General features: G+C 41.7%; 1 protein-coding gene across 3 annotated transcripts in view; it reads right to left on the bottom strand.

The window, feature by feature from the left end:
- LOC131046348 (delta-1-pyrroline-5-carboxylate synthase) overlaps positions 1-21,985 on the bottom strand; it is a 163,788-nt gene that overhangs the window by 59,741 nt on the left and 82,062 nt on the right. For all 3 annotated transcript variants that reach the window (XM_059209594.1, XM_057980073.2, XM_057980074.1), the window contains 7 exons: positions 20,416-20,505; positions 20,171-20,257; positions 19,985-20,071; positions 19,805-19,901; positions 19,592-19,695; positions 19,295-19,370; positions 5,907-6,057 (listed from right to left, as the gene is read on the bottom strand). In XM_059209594.1, the coding sequence (XP_059065577.1) occupies positions 5,907-6,057; positions 19,295-19,370; positions 19,592-19,695; positions 19,805-19,901; positions 19,985-20,071; positions 20,171-20,257; positions 20,416-20,505 (692 nt within the window). The remainder of the gene's footprint in view (positions 1-5,906; positions 6,058-19,294; positions 19,371-19,591; positions 19,696-19,804; positions 19,902-19,984; positions 20,072-20,170; positions 20,258-20,415; positions 20,506-21,985) is intronic.

The raw sequence follows: 21,985 nt of genomic DNA, 5'->3' as shown, positions 1-21,985 counted from the left end.
TAATAAGGGATTTTTGGCCTCATCTAGATGCGTATCCCTTGGTGTAATAGCTCGTTGGAAAGGTCTTGGACTTTTCTAAATATTTCTCTTTTGACTCAGATCCTTTCGGTGAACGGATTTCTTTATATTTGAAAAAAGGTCATTTTCTATGCACTTGACAACTTAAAATGAGAAATATAACATTTTAACCCTAAACGCCCCATTGAGTCACTTTTAGGGTTCGAGCTAAGTGGGAAAGGTGTTATAAGGAAGTTGAGACCTAATTCTTATTATCTCTTACACATTTTACATCTTGGATTTGAGATTTGGCTCTGGAAGAGCTTTTCAGCATCTAGGACGCCAACCCCAATGCCTTGCCTGTTTGGGACGTAGCCCCCAATACAGTGGTTTGGATTTGTTTGCAGCTATTTGCATCTTGGAGATTGTACGACATTCTTTCTGGAGGTTCAGCGATTCTGACAGTGTTCAGCGCGGGGTTTGGGGTTTCTAACCAATTGGGTGTACTTGGCAATCGTACGGCTGTACCTGGCAGCCACTTTCCTTCCCACGTGCAGCACTTGGAGGGCTGGAATCTTGCCACAGCTTCATTCTTGGTTATGTTACTCTTTCAGCATCCAGGTTGGAATTATTCCTAATTGTAATCTTCCTGAAATTATTGGAAATCTTCATCTGGTCAAATATTTGATTTTATATTCAGAAATCTGCCTTGAATCGAGTTTGTTTTGGCTGTATCTGAACTTCATTTTCAATACTTTGTTCATGTACTTGTACTTCATTATTTACTTGTTGAAAAATCATCAAAATACAAAAAGAATTCAACCCTTCTGCAACTTCTGTCTATTTCTGAAAGAAAATATTAATAAGCAGGAAAAATCAATTTAAATAAATAAAAATTACAGCAGATTGGTAAAAGAGATCCATCAGGGATCTTTCATTCACTAGACTCTCTATGAGGAGAAACATTTTCAACATTAGTTGCAGCAGCTTGAGGCTAGAGTCCTGAAGGACATTCTCTAGCGAAATAACCAAATTTGTCACATTTAAAGCATTGTACCCTAGAAAGATCCTTTCTTTTCTTAGATTCGGGAGCTGAATCAGAATTTGTCTCTCTGTTCCTTTTGAAGTTTCCTTTCCTTCCTCTTCTTTTAGACGTATGGGCAGCAAGAACATGATCTTCTTCATGATGAGATTTATGTCCAATTCCTCTTGCCTCCAATCTGCATTCCTCTTGAATGCAATCATCTCTCAATATATCAAACTTAGATAATTCATTTCTTCCACTAATACCTTGAATGAAAGATTCCCAAGAGTGAGAAAGACCATTCATAGCCAGCATAACAAGATCTTTATCCTCAATAGAATCACCGATAGCATTGAGCTGGTCCTTTAATTCAGTAATCTTCATAAAGAAAGAAACAACAAATTCACCTCGAGCCATTTTGATATGAAGGAGTTGACATCTCAATGCTAGAGCTCTACTAGTACTATTGAATTCATACAAGCTTTGAAGACACTTGAACATCTCTTTGGTTGAATTCAACTTGGATATAACAGGTACTAGATGATCCTTCACAAAATCAATTAGTATTTTTCTAGCCATCAGATTATTCTTTCTCCATTGAGCTTTCTCGATGTCATTTGAAGGTTCATCTACAACATTCTTCACATAGTTAAGAAGATCATTCTCTTCTAGCACAATAAGAATCTTAAATTTCCATGGAGTGTAATTGGTTGCACCATCCAGTCTGTCTTCAACTTTGAGTCCATTCACCATGATGAAAAACTTGAAATAAACAGACTAAAGCTCCAAATAAAGAGAACTTCAAAAACTAAGCAATTTGATTTTGGATCTTATCTTTATACCTGCTTTGATACCATGTTAAAAAAAATAAAACCAGAATGCTAAAACACAGATAATAACACCTAAGAAAGCTTAAGAGAGCAAGAACACAACAAATTATCTTGGGAAAACCCTCCACCTGAGGGTAAAAAACCCAGCCACACCAAAAGATAGATTTTATTGAAGTCTCAAAATAAGTACATATCTTTCTTACTTAGAAAGCAATCATTTTAACAATGATTGATAATGCTCAAATAGAAGTTGACTATCAGAAAATTTGCTTACAAAATAATGTAGAAGAAGACGCAATAGAACAAATCTGTGCACTCAAATGTTCACAGCTGAATGTAAATGATCAACTCAGAAAATAATAGCAGATATAAAGTCACAGCAAAAGACCCTTCAAAGAATGACAATCATCTTCTAAATAACCCATGGCATATGAATAAATAACCTGCTTCAATAACCGATAGACTCCTTAAGAAGAAGGTGGAAGACGAGACAATAAGGACGGTGTCAGTTACACACCGACATACATCATGAGCTGATGAAGTCCAACGAAAGAAAAGAAAGGGTTTGCCAGCTAAATCAAAGTCAAATGTAATATGAACTGTAGCATTTTCCAGCTATTGAAGAAGCAAACCGAAAACAAATAAGAGCCCGAGAATTCCATAAGTATGGCAGACATGATATATGCTGAAGTTACCATCTTTAACAAGGCTTTCCCTCAATAGTCCCTCGTTTTCTTCTTTGACAATTCTTCTTAGTTGTCTTCGTTGCTCACTTTGTTTTATCAGCCAAAGGGATCTTATCGATCCTTTTGTTTCTTCGTAACTACTTCAAATACATCTTCTATCTTTAATTGGCTGCATAGGCATTAATTTTCGAAGGTACATCTCCTAATAGTGTCACGTTCTTCTTACTCCCTCCGATTTCATTCTTCATACCACTGCAGTATCTATTGTCTACGTTGATCCCGATCCCTCCCTTCATGAAGTTCTTGAAGGGTAATAAAGTTACATGCAAGCAACCTCAGTACTCTCTGAAGAAGATTGTCAACTTCGTCATTTACTGTTAAGTTATCCTTGATGGCACTCACAAGACCCTCTCACTGGAGAGCTTCCCTTCGAACGTACAAGTTTATAGATACTACCCACAAGTAAACCAAGTCCTGTATCGGTTCGTCTTCTATCATGTATTAATTTTCTTTAGTTTCAGTTACTTCTAGTTCTTATACGGGTCGGCCCATTACATCGTCATATTGCCTAATTGTGAATTATATTTTCCCTAGATTCGTATTGGCAACAACACCAAATGTTTACTCGCTTATTCTACTTTACAATATTACAAAGTAAACAAAAATATAGATTAACAGAACATAGGAAAATAAATCACTGCAACATATTTGAAAGATATATCTTTATTACCAATTACCAGATGTGCAGTAACATCAGAGAGACATCCCGACTATGAACAACTACATATAAATAATGTACCAAGTTGATCAAGGCTACCAACTGTCAATAATTGCCAACTCACAAGTAGTCAAGAACTAATCACCTCAAATACAAAACAATTATTTATTTAGCCAACTATAACAATGTACTTTTGCTGACTACACAATTATTTGATACTTTCATATAGAATAAATAAATTAGAAAGAAATAAGCACATGTTACTGGGACTTGAGTGTACACCAATATCATGTTACAATAGAGTTATTTTTAAATATCTGATATAAATTACATAAGAGTTCTATGGCTCTTTAAAATACAATTTTACACATATAGATCGATCATAAGCCATAGATGACAATCATAGGCTGATAGCATCCAGAGATAGCAAATCAGAAGAGAATTATTGCATGTATCCATTTTCTGGCATGAATTTCAAATGGTTTTATGGCTGTTCTGAATACAGTTATGTGATTATATCCATGCTAGCATCTAGAAATAGTTAGGGAAAATTGAAGGGTGTTTTAATATTGTTGAGAAATCTTTGCATGTTTTTAAAACAGACCATAGGACATTTCTATACCACGCATATCATAGTCAGCCTATTGCACATAGCATTGTACTCAGTCACTACCCATGAGCTGACATGTGGATGTAACTCACATTTCTCATATGGCCTTGCACATTTTGCATGATTAATGCATGAGTTTATGTGGGAGATATATCTATACACTTACATGGGTAGTAAAAATCTTGCTTAGAGGTGGAGGCACCCATAAATTCATCTCCTATGTATTGGTAAGGTGGACTGAAAGTAAGTCCAACCCTCAGATTGCTATTAGTATGAGTATGCAAGTCCCTCCCAGACATGGAGTGGCAAGGAATGTAAGCACCATGGATCATAGAACTGGAGATTTTCAAGAATATTTGGTCAGGGCTCTCTCTCTTTTGGTGTAGTTGAGCAAGCATTCCTCCTGATATTTGACATAGCCCCAGCTCTTCTAGAATTATATTGTACAGCTTGTTTTACATCCAGTGTAATCTGTGTTGTACAGCTTGTTTTACATCCAGTGTAATCTGTGTTGTACAGTTCTAATATCCTGCCTATAAATGGTGCTTCTCAGTTATAACTTTTTAAATATAGAAGATGAGCTGCTCTCAATATAGTATGCATTTTTGCATATAGAAGACCATCTAATCTGAAAGTCTGATTGCTCTGGAAACTAAAACCTTCCCATCATCAGAGCTGTTTGTACAGTTGTTTTTTCAAGATAAGGAAATCTTGTAATAATTGTGATGATTTTCCAATTCTATTGTGTAGTTTCAAGTCAATGTACTTCTAACCTTATTTCATGAGTGGTGGTTCATAAGAACCCATCTCTCGTGAGTATGAATGGCCCAATTGGCATGCATTGAATCTAGGTGATGCTCACAGGGGTGAAGCAGCAGGACTTCCTAGGAGGCCACCAATCCCAATAACAATGACATTAGAGCTACAGTGAAGTTTTCCCCTGGAAGTGAATGACCTAGAAGAAAGCAGGATCTAAATAGAAAGGAAGCATGACAGAACATTCTACTCAGGTAGGCTCCTAAGAATGATATCGTATGTAAGTGTGAAGTCTTCCACAGTTTTTCATTCTTTTAGTTGAAATTCTGGATAGCACCTTATCAGATTTAGGACCATGCATAGGGGAATGACTAGAGCTTTCACCACAGAAAATATAATGTTTTGGAAGGGTTGAAAGTCAGCTAGCTCTTAAAGTACAACTAAAATTCTGCATCGGCACTCTCTGATAAGACCAGAGAGTTGATGGCCTGGAGTGTATGTTTGCAGCTTTCATTGATGACCTTTATATTCTCCTGTCATTTGCAGACTATATGAAAGAGTCATAAGAAGATGATTTTCTTGAAGGGATTATGAAAGCGAATACCCCTCAGCTGCTTGTTTTGATTATGGCCTTGGAGATACCCTGAAGAATGGCCAGCAGATTCAGATGTTCTGTTTTTTAAGTTATATTTAAAATCCCAAAAGTTGGTGATTTAAAAATATCAACTAGCTAAGCATTAATCAAGTGCTTTGTATCTTAAAACCTTGAAAAGGAAATAGGCCTGCATAACAATTGAAAAAATTATAATTAAGCTCAAAAAAGAGAACTGAGAAATGCATGCTCGGGATAGGTTGTGCTGGTGAATTGCATGGCCACACATTTCTATTGGTCCAATTCGAAGGGAAGTAGCTAATAATAGTTCATTTAACTCTGTTTTGTCTCTAAATTGTAGAACTTTTATCTCATTGTCCTTCCATGATAACTGGTCGTTAACCTTGTACTGCCAAGCTGATCTAGATAATTTTAAGAAGAAGCATAACATAAAATTACTTGCTAATTATAAAACTGAGATTAGTTTTTAATTTTATTTCACATACTGCCAAAAAGGAAATTTAATAACTTCAAACTACGGATAATTAATTCATGGCAACTGGTTACCTTTTTGCAAGCATATCTACGATTTATTTTTTGACATCAATCAGATACATCCATGATATCAATATGCAAATGAAAATTCTTCTCACGGGATATAAAATAATCAATATAGAGAAAATTATAACATACCTTCCATGTTCATGAATATGGTTAATAGCTTCAAGAACATCCTTCACGATTTCTACAGTACATGCCATCGAACTGTATTCATGATGAAAGCTTATGGCCTTAGGTAATTTGAGGAGATCAGATGCCTTTGTGCCACCATACAATCTGACACCTGCAATTTAAAGAGGCAACAAGTTGAGAGAACAAATGACCAAGTTGGAATGAAGTTCAGATAATTATTTTAAGTTTTAACTTAAAATCTCCCTCCATATAGGTAAATTTGTGAGTTTACCACTGATTTGATAAAACTCAACAAATCTATGAGACAGTTGTTGAATATTCCAGACTCATCCTGGCCCATCAAACTTTGTCAAGAGTACTATTGGAGTCAAGCATGTTTGCTCTCTTTCTTAAATCCTTTGTGATATCTACATTCATGAGCTTAAGGATTTTGGTTTACTGCTTCACCATGTTGAGATTGATATATTGCTCTTGTGAATGACATGGTTCTCTTCTCTCATTCGCCCAATGGCCTGCAGAGAAACCTTGATGCCCTCTCTGAGTTTTGTTATCTTTGCCAACTTTCGGGCCACATTTTTTCTACAAAAGGAGCCAAGTGTAGATTACTACTCATGCCTATCTAGGAGTTCAGTTTACTGGTCCTTCAATTTTTTTGTGGCCTGCCTCTCAGTCTCATTCTGTGTTCTTAAGAGCCAACACTTCCAGCTGTATTCCCAAGATATCCTTCAAAGATGTGCCTCTTTGACAGAATGAATAAGCCCACATTGATGTACGGTTCTGAGGTTTGGGACCCTATCTTGGGATCTTGTCATTGAAGGCTCAGATTGAGAGGGTTCAGAAAATTATACTTTAGGATATGATTCGATGCAAACAAACAATTCCTCAATGAATTGTCCAAGGCAATTTTTCTGCGCAACCCCTTTAGGCTTTATCTCAAGAGTATCTTTGGACTCACTTTGTTCATATACAAGCTTGGATCCATGGGTGGTTTTGCTTCATTTAATGGGTGATATTCATTTTTGGCACCTAATTCCTCAAAGGAGATTGCAACTCTAGGTCCCTCACACATCATCATTGATGGTTTTTTGAGATCTATTTGCTCTTCTGATCTTTTGACATTTCTTTGGATGGGTTTCCTCCTTTCAAGTACTACTTCTGTGTTTCTTCTCATCTTTTCCAAGAAAATAGATGCTCAAACCGATTCATCAAAGAGGACATCTACTGCCAATGCATCCAAGTAACTTTAAACCTCTTCTCTAAATTCTCTCAGCCCCAAACTAGATTCTATGCTAAGCACTTCTTACTAGTCGTTGATGGGACCATTGTATGACCCAACTAACTTTAGCATTATTTGTGTCATGGTTTGAGGATTCCCCTTGGCTAGTTGTAGGTGTATTCACATTACCCATGTAAAATATTTGCATATAAATGCAATCCCTGGATAGAATCAACTCTGCTGTATAAGATAGTCTTTGTGCTCAAATCCAAACTGGAAACCAATAGGGTTTTCGTCTTCTTATTCTGATACCGAGAGGGTTTTCATCCTCCAGCGACCCAGCCAATAGATGAACATAGATGCTCAACCTTCAAGAAAAAGGGTTTTAGCAAACAATAGATGCTTTTCCTCAAGCCCAATTCCTCATTTTATGATCACATGTTTGCTATTATTAGTGCTCCTAAATTAGTCCTAGAATTTCTTTTCCTTTTCCTTTTATTATTTCATTTTGCCCCTTTATCTTATGACACTTTATAAAAACAATTTAAGTTGTCCTTTAAAATCACTTTATAAGTTTATAGTATTACTTTAAGGAACTTTTAATTTAATAGTAAACTATAAGTTGTCTTTTCAATATACTAAAGCAATTTTCCTGGCAACTAAAATTAAATTATTAAATTATTTTGCTTAGTCCAAAAAGGGATCATGACATCAAGTTAAAACAGACACTAATTCACTCTTTTTTAATGCTAATGTTGTTAAACGCATTATTGTATACGGGAATACGAATAGTTAATTAAGTCGTAATTGGGTTTGTTAGTTGGTACCCGAGGGGTGGCAGTTGCGATGTGACGGTTGGCGCTCGTACCACCTCGGTATCTTTATATACTCCTCATTGTAACTTGTAAATGACACGAATTATGAATGGAATAACATATCTGATACTTATCTAATATCTATGGCATTGTTCTGCATTACATACTTCATGCTTTAAGTATTCACCCGAGAGGGCAAACATTTGGCGCCGTTGCCTAGACGTACTCGGGAACGGAAGACACGGATGGCGCACAGACACAATGGGCCTACCAGTCGGTGAAATAAAGCCAGAGGCGGACGACGCGCAAACGGAACTTCACACAGGAGAAGACACGGCAACGAGAGAATTTTAAATTCTACTCCAGGTAGCCATCCGAACCTACGTCCGATGAGAGGCAGCAGAGGCGGAAATCCCACCAAGTGCCGTGTGGACAGCTCTAGAGGTTAGCCCGGCAGTAAACCGGTTGACGAACCACCTCCCCCGGTTGCTTGCACAAGCATCGCTAGCACAACAGGCTCACCTGGAGGAGATTGCCCAGGAAGAGTGATGCCAACAGATCCTTCGCAACTACGAAGAAAACAGCCAATGGGAAACGGAACGGGATGGCGCCAGGCCAGGAGGGAATTGAACGTTGAACTTTTTATTTTTCAAATAAAAGTGTCATTGACACGAGTTGTATTTGAGAGATGAATTAATAAAGACATGTTTTGATTTATGAATTGCGAGTTATGGAAATGTGCGACAATTAATGCCAAACCTATTGAATAAAGATAGAAATAAAAAAGCAGAAACGGACGAGTGGGAGGCCGCGCAGGGGGCCTTGATTCTGGAGCAGCAAGTAGAACGTAGACGGAGGCTGAGGCAACCTGCCGAAGGACGACCTGCCCAAGGGGGGCCTGAGGGGAACCAAGGAGGTGTCACGGAGGGTGTAGAGGCCAACGGAAATTTCTACGCGTCGCCAGATCATCGTAGGACGCAGAGCCACGAAGAGTTTCTGGAAGAAACAAGGTTACGACGAAATCTAGTCGAGGAGACTCGGGATCAGTTCAGAAACTTATCCCTTACGCCACGGAGTGAAGATCACCAACGGGAACCAGGAGTGGGCGTGTGTGAGAGCAAAGGGCAGGGTAACCGTACGGGTGTAGGTGCCACACACGATAGGCAAAACATCGTACCTCCAATCGCCCACGCAGGACACACCACCAACGCCATCGGAGGAAACAGCACAGGGCCACAGACACATACAAAACCGCCCCCAGGAAGACGACCAGGGATGGCGAGTAAACAAAAATTACCAAAGTTCACAGGGGACGGCAAGGAAGACCCCTTACGGCACTGTCGTACATGTGAAACCATTTGGTCTGCCAACGGAGTGACAAACCAGAATGACTGGGTACAGCAGTTCCCAACCACGTTACGTGGAGTTGCCATAGATTGGTACTCCGATGTAGATAAGCAAAAAGTAGCCACGTGGGCCAACCTACAAAAGGAATTCACGGAGGAGTTTTGGTTGGGTAAAATAGAAAGCCAACCAGCTGAGGGCTTGAAAAAAACGATGGTTCGTCGAAGGATTGAAATCCTCCCTCCGGAAAAAAATGAAAATTGTACCCCCGACGTCATATGACGACGCCTATAATAGGGCGATGGACCTAGAGAGCAAATACAAAGCATCAAGGAAGAAGAAAAGTAATAAATATTCATCTGACGATGATGAAGATTCTGACGGGGAAAGCAGTAGCGGTGGCGAATCGAGTAAAAAGGTGCACGCTCTCCAAAAGGACATGGAAAGAATGCTAAAAGAATTCAAAGCCATGAAAGGGAGTACAAGTAAGACGGAAGAAAATGACGTGTGGTGTACCGACTGTAGGAGTGACGGACACACCAAGGGGTCCTATCCCAAGAAGGCTTTCTGCAACATTTGTCAGATTGCGGCACATTTGACAAAGGAATGTCCCTACAATATGAAAACCAGGAACCAACAAGTTCTCTTCACGAAAGAGCAGCCAGCCGTCGGAACTTCGCAAACCGCCAACAATAATGCATCACCTGGCGAATACCGGAACAACCGGCGAGGGGGGAGGACCAATAATAATAATAGGAGCCGAATCCAATATGATGCAAAGGGACGGCCAATGATCTAGTGCCGAGCCTGCAATCAATGGGGCCACTTTGATAGAGAATGCACCTCAGAAGAAACTCCACAAAAATTATGCAAATGGTGTGGGCCTGGAGACCACGATGATGGAACTTGCCCAAAGTCTAGAGTGAACCTGCTCAACATCGACAGGACGGAGGAACGGGTATTGGCAATCACACGGTCACAGGCAAAGAAGGCCACATACCCGGACCCTCGCACGAAGAAGCAGCGGGCACTGGAGGCCAACGCGGAAGTGGCGAAGGAAATGTTGGCACAAAGGCGCACCCAGGAAGCGGTAAGTACTTCCCGATCTGAGGCGGACGAAAATATCCTGAAGCAAATGCTGCAGATTGAAGTGTTGGTGAAAATGAAGGAACTCCTAGAAATGATGCCGCAATTACGTACGGCACTCCTACGTACGGTCCAAGTAACCCCGCCCAGTCAGGCAACCCGGAATACGGATGGTTCTGGCAGAACACCTACAGACCCATTGGTCCTGACACTATACAGTGGCAGGCACCCGGCGGTGGTAAAAACGAGAATATTGGGAACCATTCTGACTGACACTATCATCGACGGCGGGTCCGGAGTGAATGTGCTTCCGAAAGAAACTTGGAAATAGCTTGGCAAACCAACACTATGGCCGTCAACCTTTAACTTACAGCGAGCGGATCAACATGGTATCAAACCCCTTGGAACGCTCATGGCGCAACAAGTGACCATCGGGAAGTGACCATCGGGACACAACCATTTGTCCTCGACTTCGTGGTGATTCCGCTAGCCAAGAAAGGATACGACGCCATTCTGGGCAAAGGGTGGTTGGTGGCAACCAAAGTGAATCACAACTGGAAGCGTAACACGTTGTCAATGGAAAAAGCCGGGAGAAAATTTATTATCGACCTGAAAACGCAACTTGTGAGTGAAGAACTCGCGTCAGAGTCGGAATCAGACGGCGAAGGCGAAGTGGACGGAGGAAAGTACGGAAGGGAACCGAATGAGGAAGGCGTTCTCAGAATCCAAGGATGTTCTGAGCACGAGACCGATTCCCTTAATGGGCTTTTCCACTGGCAAATGGAGGACTACGAGTTGCTGTATGGGTGTAACATGTTGCAGGTAAACCAGGATCGGGACGAGAACGAATTTCCACCAGCATACGGGGAATACACCAAAGGGGATGCCCCGGTCAACGAAGTACCAGCACACAGGTTTGACATGACAAAACCAATCCGGTACGAAGAATCCGTAAAACCTACAAACCTCGGCACGGAAGCAGAGCCAAGAAACATCCTAGTTGGCGACGACTGGAACCCAGTCCTGAAAGCCGCCGCGTTTAAAATATTCATGGAATACAAGGATGTATTCGCTTGGACATATAAGGACCTCAAAGGGGTGTCGTCAGAACTGTGCATACACCAAATTTCACTCGTACCTAGGGCCGTACCTGTACGAAAGAGGCCATACAGAATGAATAAAAACTATGCAGCAAGAGTGAATGATAAAATTGAACGTATGCTCGAAGCCGGGATTATTTTTAAAGTGCAGACCAGCGAGTGGGTATCGCCCATTGTGATATCCCTTAAAAAGGAGGCAAACCAGATACGAATCTGCATGGATTTCAGATGCCTTAATGCGGTCACCATAAAAGACCCGTTTCCAATAACATTTACGGATAGCATCTTGGAAGAAGTGGCCGGTCATGAAATTTATTCATTCATGGATGGATTTTTTGGGTATAACCAGATATCCATCACTGAAGAAGACAAATTAAAAACCACCTTCATAGTGGAGGATGGCGTGTACGCGTATAATCGAATGCCGTTCGGATTATGCAACACACCAGCGACCTTTCAACAGATAATCCTTCACATATTTGAAAAGATGTCAGTAGGGAACTTCAGGGCGTTCCTAGACGACTGGTCCATCTACAGTAACCAAGATACACATTTGGCCGCACTTGGCGAATGCATGGAGAGATGCAAGCGAGCTCGCCTAGCACTCAACCCCAAAAAATGCAGATTCATGGTGCCTCAAGGGAAGCTGTTAGGACACATAGTGTGTAAGGCTAGACTCAAGACTGACCCAAACAAGATTCGGGTGATAGTGGAAATCCTTCCTAGGACGCATAGGGTATTATAGGCGATTTATGAAAAATTTTGCTCGAGTATCCTGCCCTTTGGACAAGCTGACAAGGAAAGGTGAACGGTATATATGGGGGACGGCTCAGGAGGAGGCCTTCCAAGAATTGAAGTCACGGTTGGTGGGTGCGCCAATCCTAACATATCCTGATTGGGACAAAGAGTTCCACGTACACGTTGACGCATCCAACTTTGCCATAGGGGCCACACTGGCGCAGGTTGGCGACCACGGGCTAGATCACCCGGTCTACTTTGCAAGCAGACTCCTGTCGAAGGCAGAGAAAAATTATAGCACCACAGAAAGGGAAGCCCTCGGGATGGTGTACTCCGTCCAGAAATTTCGACATTACTTGCTCGCCACCCCGTTCACATTTTATGTGGACCACCAGGCTTTAATGTATCTGGTAAACAAGCCAATTATCCAAGGACGAATCAGCCGATGGCTGCTATTGCTGCAGGAATTTACATTCAACATTATAGTAAGACCTGGGAAGAGCCATGTGATAGCTGACCAGCTGTCGAGAATCCAGTCAGGAGAACCAGCCGAAGGAGTGAACGAAGATTTTCCAAACGCTCACTTATTTCGCATCGCGGTTCTCCCCACCTGGTATGCAAGCATGGGGGAATATTTGTCGACATCACGGTTCCTAACGGAGATGCCACCAGGAGAAAGAAGGAAACTCGTGCTGAGGAGTAGGACATTCCAACTCATTAATGGCCTATTGTATAAAATGGGGCCCGATCAAATCCTACGACAATGCGTCCTAGAAGAGGAAATTCTGGGCGTCTTAAAGGAAGCACATGAAGGGCCCGCAGGTGGACACATGGGGCCCGACACCACGGCGAGGAAAGTTCTGTTGGCAGGACTATGGTGGCCAACACTACATAATGACGCCAGGGAGTGGGTAACAAGCTGTGATACATGCCAACGGGCCGGACGGCCATTAAAAAGGGATTTTATGCCCCTCAACCCATCGAACACCCAGGAACTGTTTGAGAGATGGGGATTGGATTTCACCGGACCATTAAAACCAAGTAGAGCTCAATGATGCCGATACATTGTAGTGGCAACAGAATACTTGACCAAGTGGGTGGAGGCACGGGCCTTACCCGACAATTCGGCGGTCAATACAGCAAAATTCATCTATGAACACATCATTACACGGTATGGGATTCCAATCCAACTGACAAGTGACAGAGGAGGCCATTTTGTAAATCACATAATCCGACTGTTAACAACGGAGTTTAAAATCTTCCACTCCTTATCAAGCCCCTACTATCCACGGGCGAACGGGCAGGCCGAGGCGACCAATAAAATAATAATGTCGATGATATATAAGTCTTGTGGAGTGGAGAAGGATGACTGGGAGGAGCGCCTACCGTCAATACTTTGGGCATACTGAACAACTTACAAGGTAACTACTGGACAGACTCCCTTCCAACTAATGTATGGACAAGAAGTCGTGGTACCAGTTGAATTCATGGTGCCGAGTCTCCAGATCGCCATTGATAATCGACTTGGCGACTTGGAAAGCCTAAGGAAGAGACTGTACGCTTTGAACAAATTGGACGAACGAAGGATGATGGCTCAATGGGCGACAGAGACAGCCCAGCAAAGACGGAAGGTGTGGCACGACAAGCATCTCTGACGAATGAAGTTTACTCCTGGGCAGTTGGTATTGAAATTCAACGGAAGGAACGAAATCAAACCTGGGAAATTCAAAGTGCGTTGGCTAGGACCATTCAAGGTACGCGAGGTCAATACCAACGGGGCAATTAAGTTGTGGACGCTAGACGGGGAAGAGATACCAGATGCCGTCAACGGGTCGAAATTAAAAATTTACCACGAACGGAAGGAGCCCAAACCATGACGAAAGCTTAAAAGACTGAAAAAAAAAAAAAAAAAAAGAAAAGAAAAGTGGGCCCACCGTACGGTGGAACCACCGACGCTAGAACCACCGTGCGGTGGGGCCACCGGCGGTGGATGCCACCGTGCGGTGGTCACCGCCAACCACAATAAAACCCCGCGGCAAGCAAACAAAAACTCCCACCCGCACAACTCACCCGCCCCAACACTCCCGCAGCCACAGCCGCACCGCTGCACAGCCGCACCGCTACACAGCCGCGCAACCGCACAACGCGCAGCTCGCAGTCGTGCAACCGCAGCCGCATAGCCCCCACACGCGCAACCAACACAAGCCCACACGCACCAAGTTGCACAAGTCTGTGTCGTTACGGCAGACGGCTTTCATTTTGAAAAAGGGGTATAAAAGCAGAATTGAAGAAGTAATTTGTACTAATGGACACAAACAGGAACAAGGCAGATTGGCGAAAGTGGTTGCAGCCGTTAGAAGACAAGTTGCAAGGAGGGCAAAAAGGAACTAGTGCAGACACAGGCAAACGGATTTTACCATCTGGGGTGCGCATTGCAGGTAGTCTCGGCATGAGCACTAGTCAAAAATCGTCCCAAACCCTTGGCGACAAAGGACAAAGATGAAATAACGGCAGATAATATTATGTTTGAGGGTTTGAATGGAATCGACTGTCAGAACTAGTGGGCAAAGACACCTCAAGATGATTTAATAAAGAAAAGCCTTCGCCAGGCACAGGTACACTGGGCCGTCCAGATGCCAGTTTTTTCAATAAAGGACTTTGAGGTGGTTTTGCGTGCCATGATTGGCAACTATGACAGACATCGCCACCAATCGGTATTTGATTATTAACACCAGAGGATAACAATGTCATTCACGGCAGGCGAGTTCACTAGGGTATTTGGCATACTGGGGATAAAAGGAAAGAAAATAGACACTTCACAGAAAATATCCCCAGAGAATCATGCCACACTGCTCCAATTGATGTTGCGCGATAACCTTACCCAAGGCAAGAAAGATAGCCTCAAGAGTGCAGGCAAGAGTCGGGGAGTGAAGAAACAATTTTTTGCTAACGGAGTATGGCGATGCCTGTTGTCGGTGGTGAAGAGTCGCCTCACAGGGGCCACCCGTGCGTCAGACATAGCCATTGCACAGATAGTGCTGATGAACGGGCTACACAATGGAGTGGTATACGATTGGGCGTCACTATTGGCGGATAGGATGGACGAGTTCATGACGCTGCAATACAAGAAGTTCTACATGCCGCATCACGCCATTGGATTATTCCTGGACGCAGTCCGCACGCAGATCACCCCGGGCTCACAGCCATTAGAGCCACAGGGTCGTGTTGCACCAGACCAGCCGCCCATATTCTATTGGTCACACTTAGATGTCTTGGCACATGGCACAGAGGCACGTTTGGGCACAAAACGAAAGAAGGCCGCCATGTCCGATACGGAGTCAGACACGGAAGAGTCTGAGGCTGAGGATGCAGAAAGTGGCAGGGAGGAATCCGCAGACACCTCCCAGGTAAGCGGAGGGAGTTTCCGACTGACAGGGAGAAGGGGCGACCAGTTGCCTGAAGAAGGGGTAGTGGAGTCTGCAGGTACAGTAGGGTCTAATGTAGCATCACAGGTGCAGGTCCACTTTACACCAGCCCGCTTACCAGAGACTTGTCAGTTGGCGGTGCCGCGATCTTTCAGGACAATGAGTGTAGTTACCACGGTACCAATTCCTAGTTTTGGGCAGCCTCGGGCGACGATAGCCATGACACCACCACGAGTGGAGACCTTGGCGAGTGCAGAGGCTTCCATGGTGCACGAGGTGCCGGATGTGACAGGATAGAATGTGCAAGGGTTACCCGGATATATGCAGGAGGCAATGACGGCAGCAGGCACTCTTCATGATGACCTCACTAGCTGGTTGAGCCGTTACCAGATGGCACCCATGGCACCGGGAGAGGCCACCCTATCCCCAGGGCGGACCATGTATTCCTTGGATGTCATTGACCTCGAGGAAGGGAGTTCCCCGAGCAGCAGGGTAGTTCAGAGGGTTGCTTCACCCCCTGCGGTGGTAGTAACCAGTCCGTACAGAGCAGAGGAGGTGCTAGTGGGAAGTCAGCAGGGTGGAGAGTTGGAGCAGTTTATTACTGAGATGACTCTGGGAGCACAGCGGCTTGTGTTGTCTTCCACGCTCCAGGCCGATGCGACCATGGTTGAGCGAATGGAAGGGTTGACCTTTGCCTGCACAGGATGTCGAGCTGAGTTTGAGAGGTGTTTTGAGTGTGCCAGGTGGCCGGACACGGAGAGCCTAGCGATGTTGGAGGCTTGGCGCCTCACTGAGGGGGTTGGCGAGACCCAGATGCAGTCGTTGGTGAGAGAGGTAGAGCAGGCCTTCCGTGAAGGTTATCTGGAGCTTCAGAGGTCACAACAAACGGCAACTACAGTTGAGGCTTTGAGGGTGGCAGTAGTAACAGCTCGGGAGGAGCTGGCTACCAAGTTTCGCGAGCTAGAGGCTACCATGGCACAGAACCAGGCAGCGGTGGACATTTTAGTAGCAGAGAAGTCTGCCTTGCTGATACAGTTGGAAGAGGAGAGGGCCTCGAGGGAGCTGTTGGAGACTCAGTTGGTCAGTGCCCTAGAAAATGTGGACAAGAAGGATAAGGAGGTGCTCGAGGCAACCTACATGGTAAAGACTGCTATGGAGCGGCAGATGGTCGCGGAACGGGATCTCAAGAGAAGGACGGAGCAGGTGTATGAGCTCCGTGGGCGCTTGGCATCCATTGCTACACCACCACCGGCGCCTTCTTCATTAGGGACGCCTTCTGCACTTAGTTTTTTTTCTTCTTCTGGATTTTGCGAGCTCCATTTATTCTCCATTTTGTTGTAAGTCACCTGGAGACGACTTTTCTTTTTTGGGGGGGATGATGTTAGCCGCATTATTGTATATGGGAATACGAATAGTTAATTAAGTCGTAATTGGGTTTGTTAGTTGGTACCCGAGGGGTGGCAATTGCGATGCGACGGTTGGCGCTCGCACCCCCTCGTTATCTTTATATACTCCTCATTGTAACTTGTAAAGGACACGAATTATGAATGGAATAACATATCTGATACTTGTCTGATATCTATGGCATTGTTCTGCATTACGTACTTCATGCTTTAAGTATTCACCCGAGAGGGCAAACAAATGTCATCTCAAAATTGCAAACCAATTGGAAAAATTCATCTAAAACCACAACCAGCAAGACAACTGAAAAAACATTTAGTGGCATTACCATCTAAAAGGTGTGACGAAGGGTAGCAATGGGACAAGGAAACCGTGCTCTTCGGTAAAGACAAGGAAAAAACATATGCTGGCATGCTTTGCAAAGGGCAATGCCATGCAAAAGTTCTGACAAGTAGTAGTACTTAAGGAAAAAATGCATAACTAAAAACAGAACATATCTTAGTTATGACATACTTTCTGAGTGGCATTGCCACCTCAAAATTGCTTCCAAGTCGATGTTTTCATGCCAAAATCAGTCACTTCAAAATCCAAATGCCAAGTTCAATATATTAAAGAAAAAATCATTCAAAAGAAGGTACCATTCACCCCCAATCGGCGCATGTGTCAAAGAGAAAGCAGAGTTAAAGCTGAAAGGAGCCTATTTTAGGTGATTTTAGTGTTTTGTTTCCTCTGTATGATAAATAGAGTAGACTTGGTTTAAAGAAGCTTTAAACACATTACTTTATGATTATTTGATCCCTAAAGCTATCACTATGAACTTACAAATAAGTGCCTTGAACACATAGATTGTGAGAAGAGATTATGTAGACTTATGCTACAAAAGTTTTCGTTCAAGCCAAGAATATAGACCATTGTTTTGTTGTTGTGAGAGTTTGACAACTTAGCAATAAAGAGAATTCATGTTTCATTATCCTTTGGAGTAGCTTTGTATGCTTCACGGTTATTATTCCTTTTCATCTCATGCTTTGTCCCTGCCATTGTTCGTTTTTTTCTGTTCAATAGATCCTATTGTTGGTGTGAATCCATTGATCTCTATTTTAACTGGCAGATAGCATTCATGTTTAATTCAAGTTATAGTTGAACCGTTTAAACAGAAATACTTATGGTGAGATATAGTTCTTTCAGTTTTGTATCCCAACCTCCTAGACCAAAGAAAATAGGACAAGTTTGCTTTCAAGTTATTTTACTTTCCTTCAGAAACTCAAGGGATGATGTGTACGGTATGCATAAGTAGCAAGCTTGTTTATTGTTTAGATTTTAGGAGTAGATTAAATCAGGCAGCTTCCCCTACAAATTCCTGAGAGGACTTCCTTGAACATTGTTCTGGTTTAAGTTGTCCTAAAAATGACAATTAAAATTCTAACACCCATTTCCCTAATTGCTGCCTTCTTTCAACAACTAAGGCTATCAAACTGGAGTCTCAAACCTTCAAATAGAAGTCTCGTCTCCATTCACTTCAATATAATAACATGCAAGTTGATCCTAAATGATAAGAGACCAAAGAGCAATATGAAATCGAATGAGAATCAATACCTTCACAAGACACCTTGCTAGCAATAACTGGCATAAGTGAGAAAAGGGCCCCGTGATTTCAGATGACATATCCAAACATTGTTAATCAATTTACTGCAGACAATGGAGATAAGATTGTTTATTTACCCACCCAACCACATTTTTTAACTGTACTTTTGCTAGAACATTCATTTAAACTTAAGAATTTTCAATTGGCTTGATGCACTGCTTTATTTCTAATTTGTCAAGCATTCCAGCCATGTTAATATGTTTTGTTTCTTTCTTTCAAGTCTGCCCCTGCAAGTAGATATAACATCTCAATATCTGTGAGCTCTCTCCAAATCACTCAAATGTTTCAAAATGGGATTTACCGCTTTAGTTGATGCAGACTTCCAATTTGCATGAACTTTCAAATCCCACACCAAACAATGATTTGAAGTTCAAATGATGCAATTATTTGTGATGATAAGTATATGGAAGAAAAAGAAGACAATTTTAACATCCACGAAGCTAAACGTAGCCTATGGGAAAGCCTGCCCAACCAAACCAACTTCTGCAAATCAATTCTTTTCCTATGCAAATTGATGATGAGTGCCCCAAACTTCTTGATGTACTCCTCACTGAATAAATTGTACCACGAGCTAGCAGTTAAGATATTAACAAACTTACATGCTAAGGAACCACAGTGTACCTGCTGTTTCTAGTGCCAGAATAAGTTCGTTAAGTCCACCAGTCTTCATTAGGGCCTCATGTACAAGTAGTGTTTCCTGGCAATTGTCATCACATCACATTTTAGGCCAATGTTAATAAAGTAGAATATTTGAAAACACCTTCCATACAATTTATCCCAGAACAGATAGCTTAAGCTTTACTTAACTGCAATTTTAACTGAAAAACATTAACCACGTGATTCCATTTGTAATTCTTTTGCACTCTTCAATGTAAACATAAGATTAATGTTATTAGAAAATAATAATATTATCCTCACCATTGCATTGCAAACAGCAGGATAGTCAGTTTTTGCATCCAAAACAATTCGCTTGGCCATATCCAAATCAGCAGCTTTGTCCACGTAAACATGGCAAACACCATCTGACAAGAAAATGTAAATCCTCCATGAATTAAAGCAAGATGAAAAACATTGAACTTATTGACCAAGGTTTAACAATTACATCATCAAGTGAAACATTTTAGAACTTACCAGCATGACCAAGTACTGGAATTTTTGTTGACTCCTTTATTTCAGAAACCAGCTTATTACTTCCTCTTGGAATCACAAGATCTATGACATCATCCAGCTGAAAGTAAAATATCTTAGAGGTTCATTACAAATGGAATGCTGTAACTACACAAGCTTCTTCAATCAGATACAAGGAACTACCTTGAGCAAATCTGGAATTTCATCTCTAGAAGTAACGAGACCAATTAGCTCTGGTCCAACAGATTTAGGGAGTGCTTCAGAAATAACCTGCAAAGGGAAATATCCAAACCATTGGTTTCTTTTCCAGTAAATTCATCATTGATGAGGGAGACAAAAGTAATATATATATATATAAATCAGAAATACCTTATGCAAAATTGCATTTGATCGTGCTGCTTCTTTACCACCTTTCAGGAGGAGGCCATTCCCACTCCGGATTGCTAAAGAGGCTATCTTTTTGTTCAAATTGAAAATTGTGGATATGAAAACAAAAAGATAAGATTAGGACTAATGAATATCTAACTTGAAAAATGAAGCCTTGGTGTATCCTCTGCATGATCTACAATAGTTCTAAATATTTGATCAACAAAATTTGCTTATAAACTTGATACCTGTACCAGGGCATCTGGTCGAGATTCAAAAATTATAAGTAGCACACCCAAGGGACATGTTGTCTTCTCTAGAATTAATCCATCTGAAATCTGCTTTCAAAAATAACGCATATGAACTCTCAATTGAAATAGAATGTTGATAGAAAATTATATGTTTAAAATAAATGCATAACAGTGCACTTCATTCAGTCATAAGATAGCATCACTCTTTTCCCTTTGATCCTGGGTTGTATTCTAGAAGACTTTTTTCATTTTTATTCAAGATTTGTTACACCCTGTTTTACGACATTCACAATATTTTTGACTTTCATGTTATGGTGTGGTAAATATGCACGTGAGAATTAAATTACATCAGAAGGATATTTTGAATTGAGCATACGTGCATCTAATGCTTATCATTAATGCTTAATGATATATGATTATTGTTTTTGTTTCAATGTATATGATGATGATTGTATGTAATGACTGTTGCGGTTGCTAAGTTCGATGCAGGACAATCCACACCACCCTCCAGGATAGAGAGGGAGAGCATCACTGGAGAGAGGGATATGTTGGAGCACCCAGGAGAAAAAACCTGCAAACCAAAAACCTTCACAACAAGAAGAGAGAAGCAACCTAAAAGAACCTATTTCACCAACAGAGAAATGAAATTAGATGATAAAAAATGTACAAACACCTCAAATATATAACAGAGGTGTGATTATGTATGAGCAACGGCCATCTAACTACCTCAACCAAAAAAATAAAAGTACTACAACATTTCGGAACCTTGGAGTCATCCCATTTGATCACACAGCTTAGCATTTGGGAGATTTTGTTCAAGGGAGGATAGAATACTTAGTATTTTATTATGTGTTGAATAGTACGTAAAAACACCATCAACAACTACAAATCTGCAATTTCCTAAATTTCTTGCTGGAAATTTAATGCAAGATGAAAATAAAACTTATGCTACTTAAATTGTGCTTCAAAAGGCTGTAAATTTGAATGTAAAATGTGCAGATTGAAAGGAAAATAAGTAATCCACATCAGAACACTAGAATTTTACCCTAGAAAACCCAACATGAGAGAACTAGTTCGGTAATGTCAACTAATCGCGACCTCTTTTTCTTAGATAATTGTGATTGAGCAAATTACAAAAAGCCATAATGGAGTTTACCACTAGGACTTTACTACAAGTACTACACTTCTCTCATCTCCCTATTAACTCTTAAATTTCCTCTATTATTAGACAACGAAATTCATTACTCACTCCTACATTCAAGTGTTAGCCCATACCCCATACCTATCATTTATAAATTATAAAGTATTGGGGGTTTCCTTTTTTGTCAGGAAATCGAAGAGAGGCCAAACCAGAGAAACAAGAATCGCCCAAACTCGGCGAGTCCGGGTCAGAGTCATGCCTCCCGAGTCTGCAGAGCTCGGACTCAGACTCGGACTCGGCCGAGTACAGGAGGCAAAATCGCCAAACTCGGCGAGTCCAGTGCCTGAAACTCGACCGCCAGCTGGGTTAAATTAAATGACATAAAAAAACAGGGTTACAACATGTCAGCCAATAGAAAAATAACAC

Source organism: Cryptomeria japonica, chromosome 8 (genome assembly GCF_030272615.1).
Source record: "Cryptomeria japonica chromosome 8, Sugi_1.0, whole genome shotgun sequence".
Lineage (NCBI taxonomy): Eukaryota > Viridiplantae > Streptophyta > Pinopsida > Cupressales > Cupressaceae > Cryptomeria > Cryptomeria japonica.
This window is presented reverse-complemented; position numbering and strand designations above follow the sequence as displayed.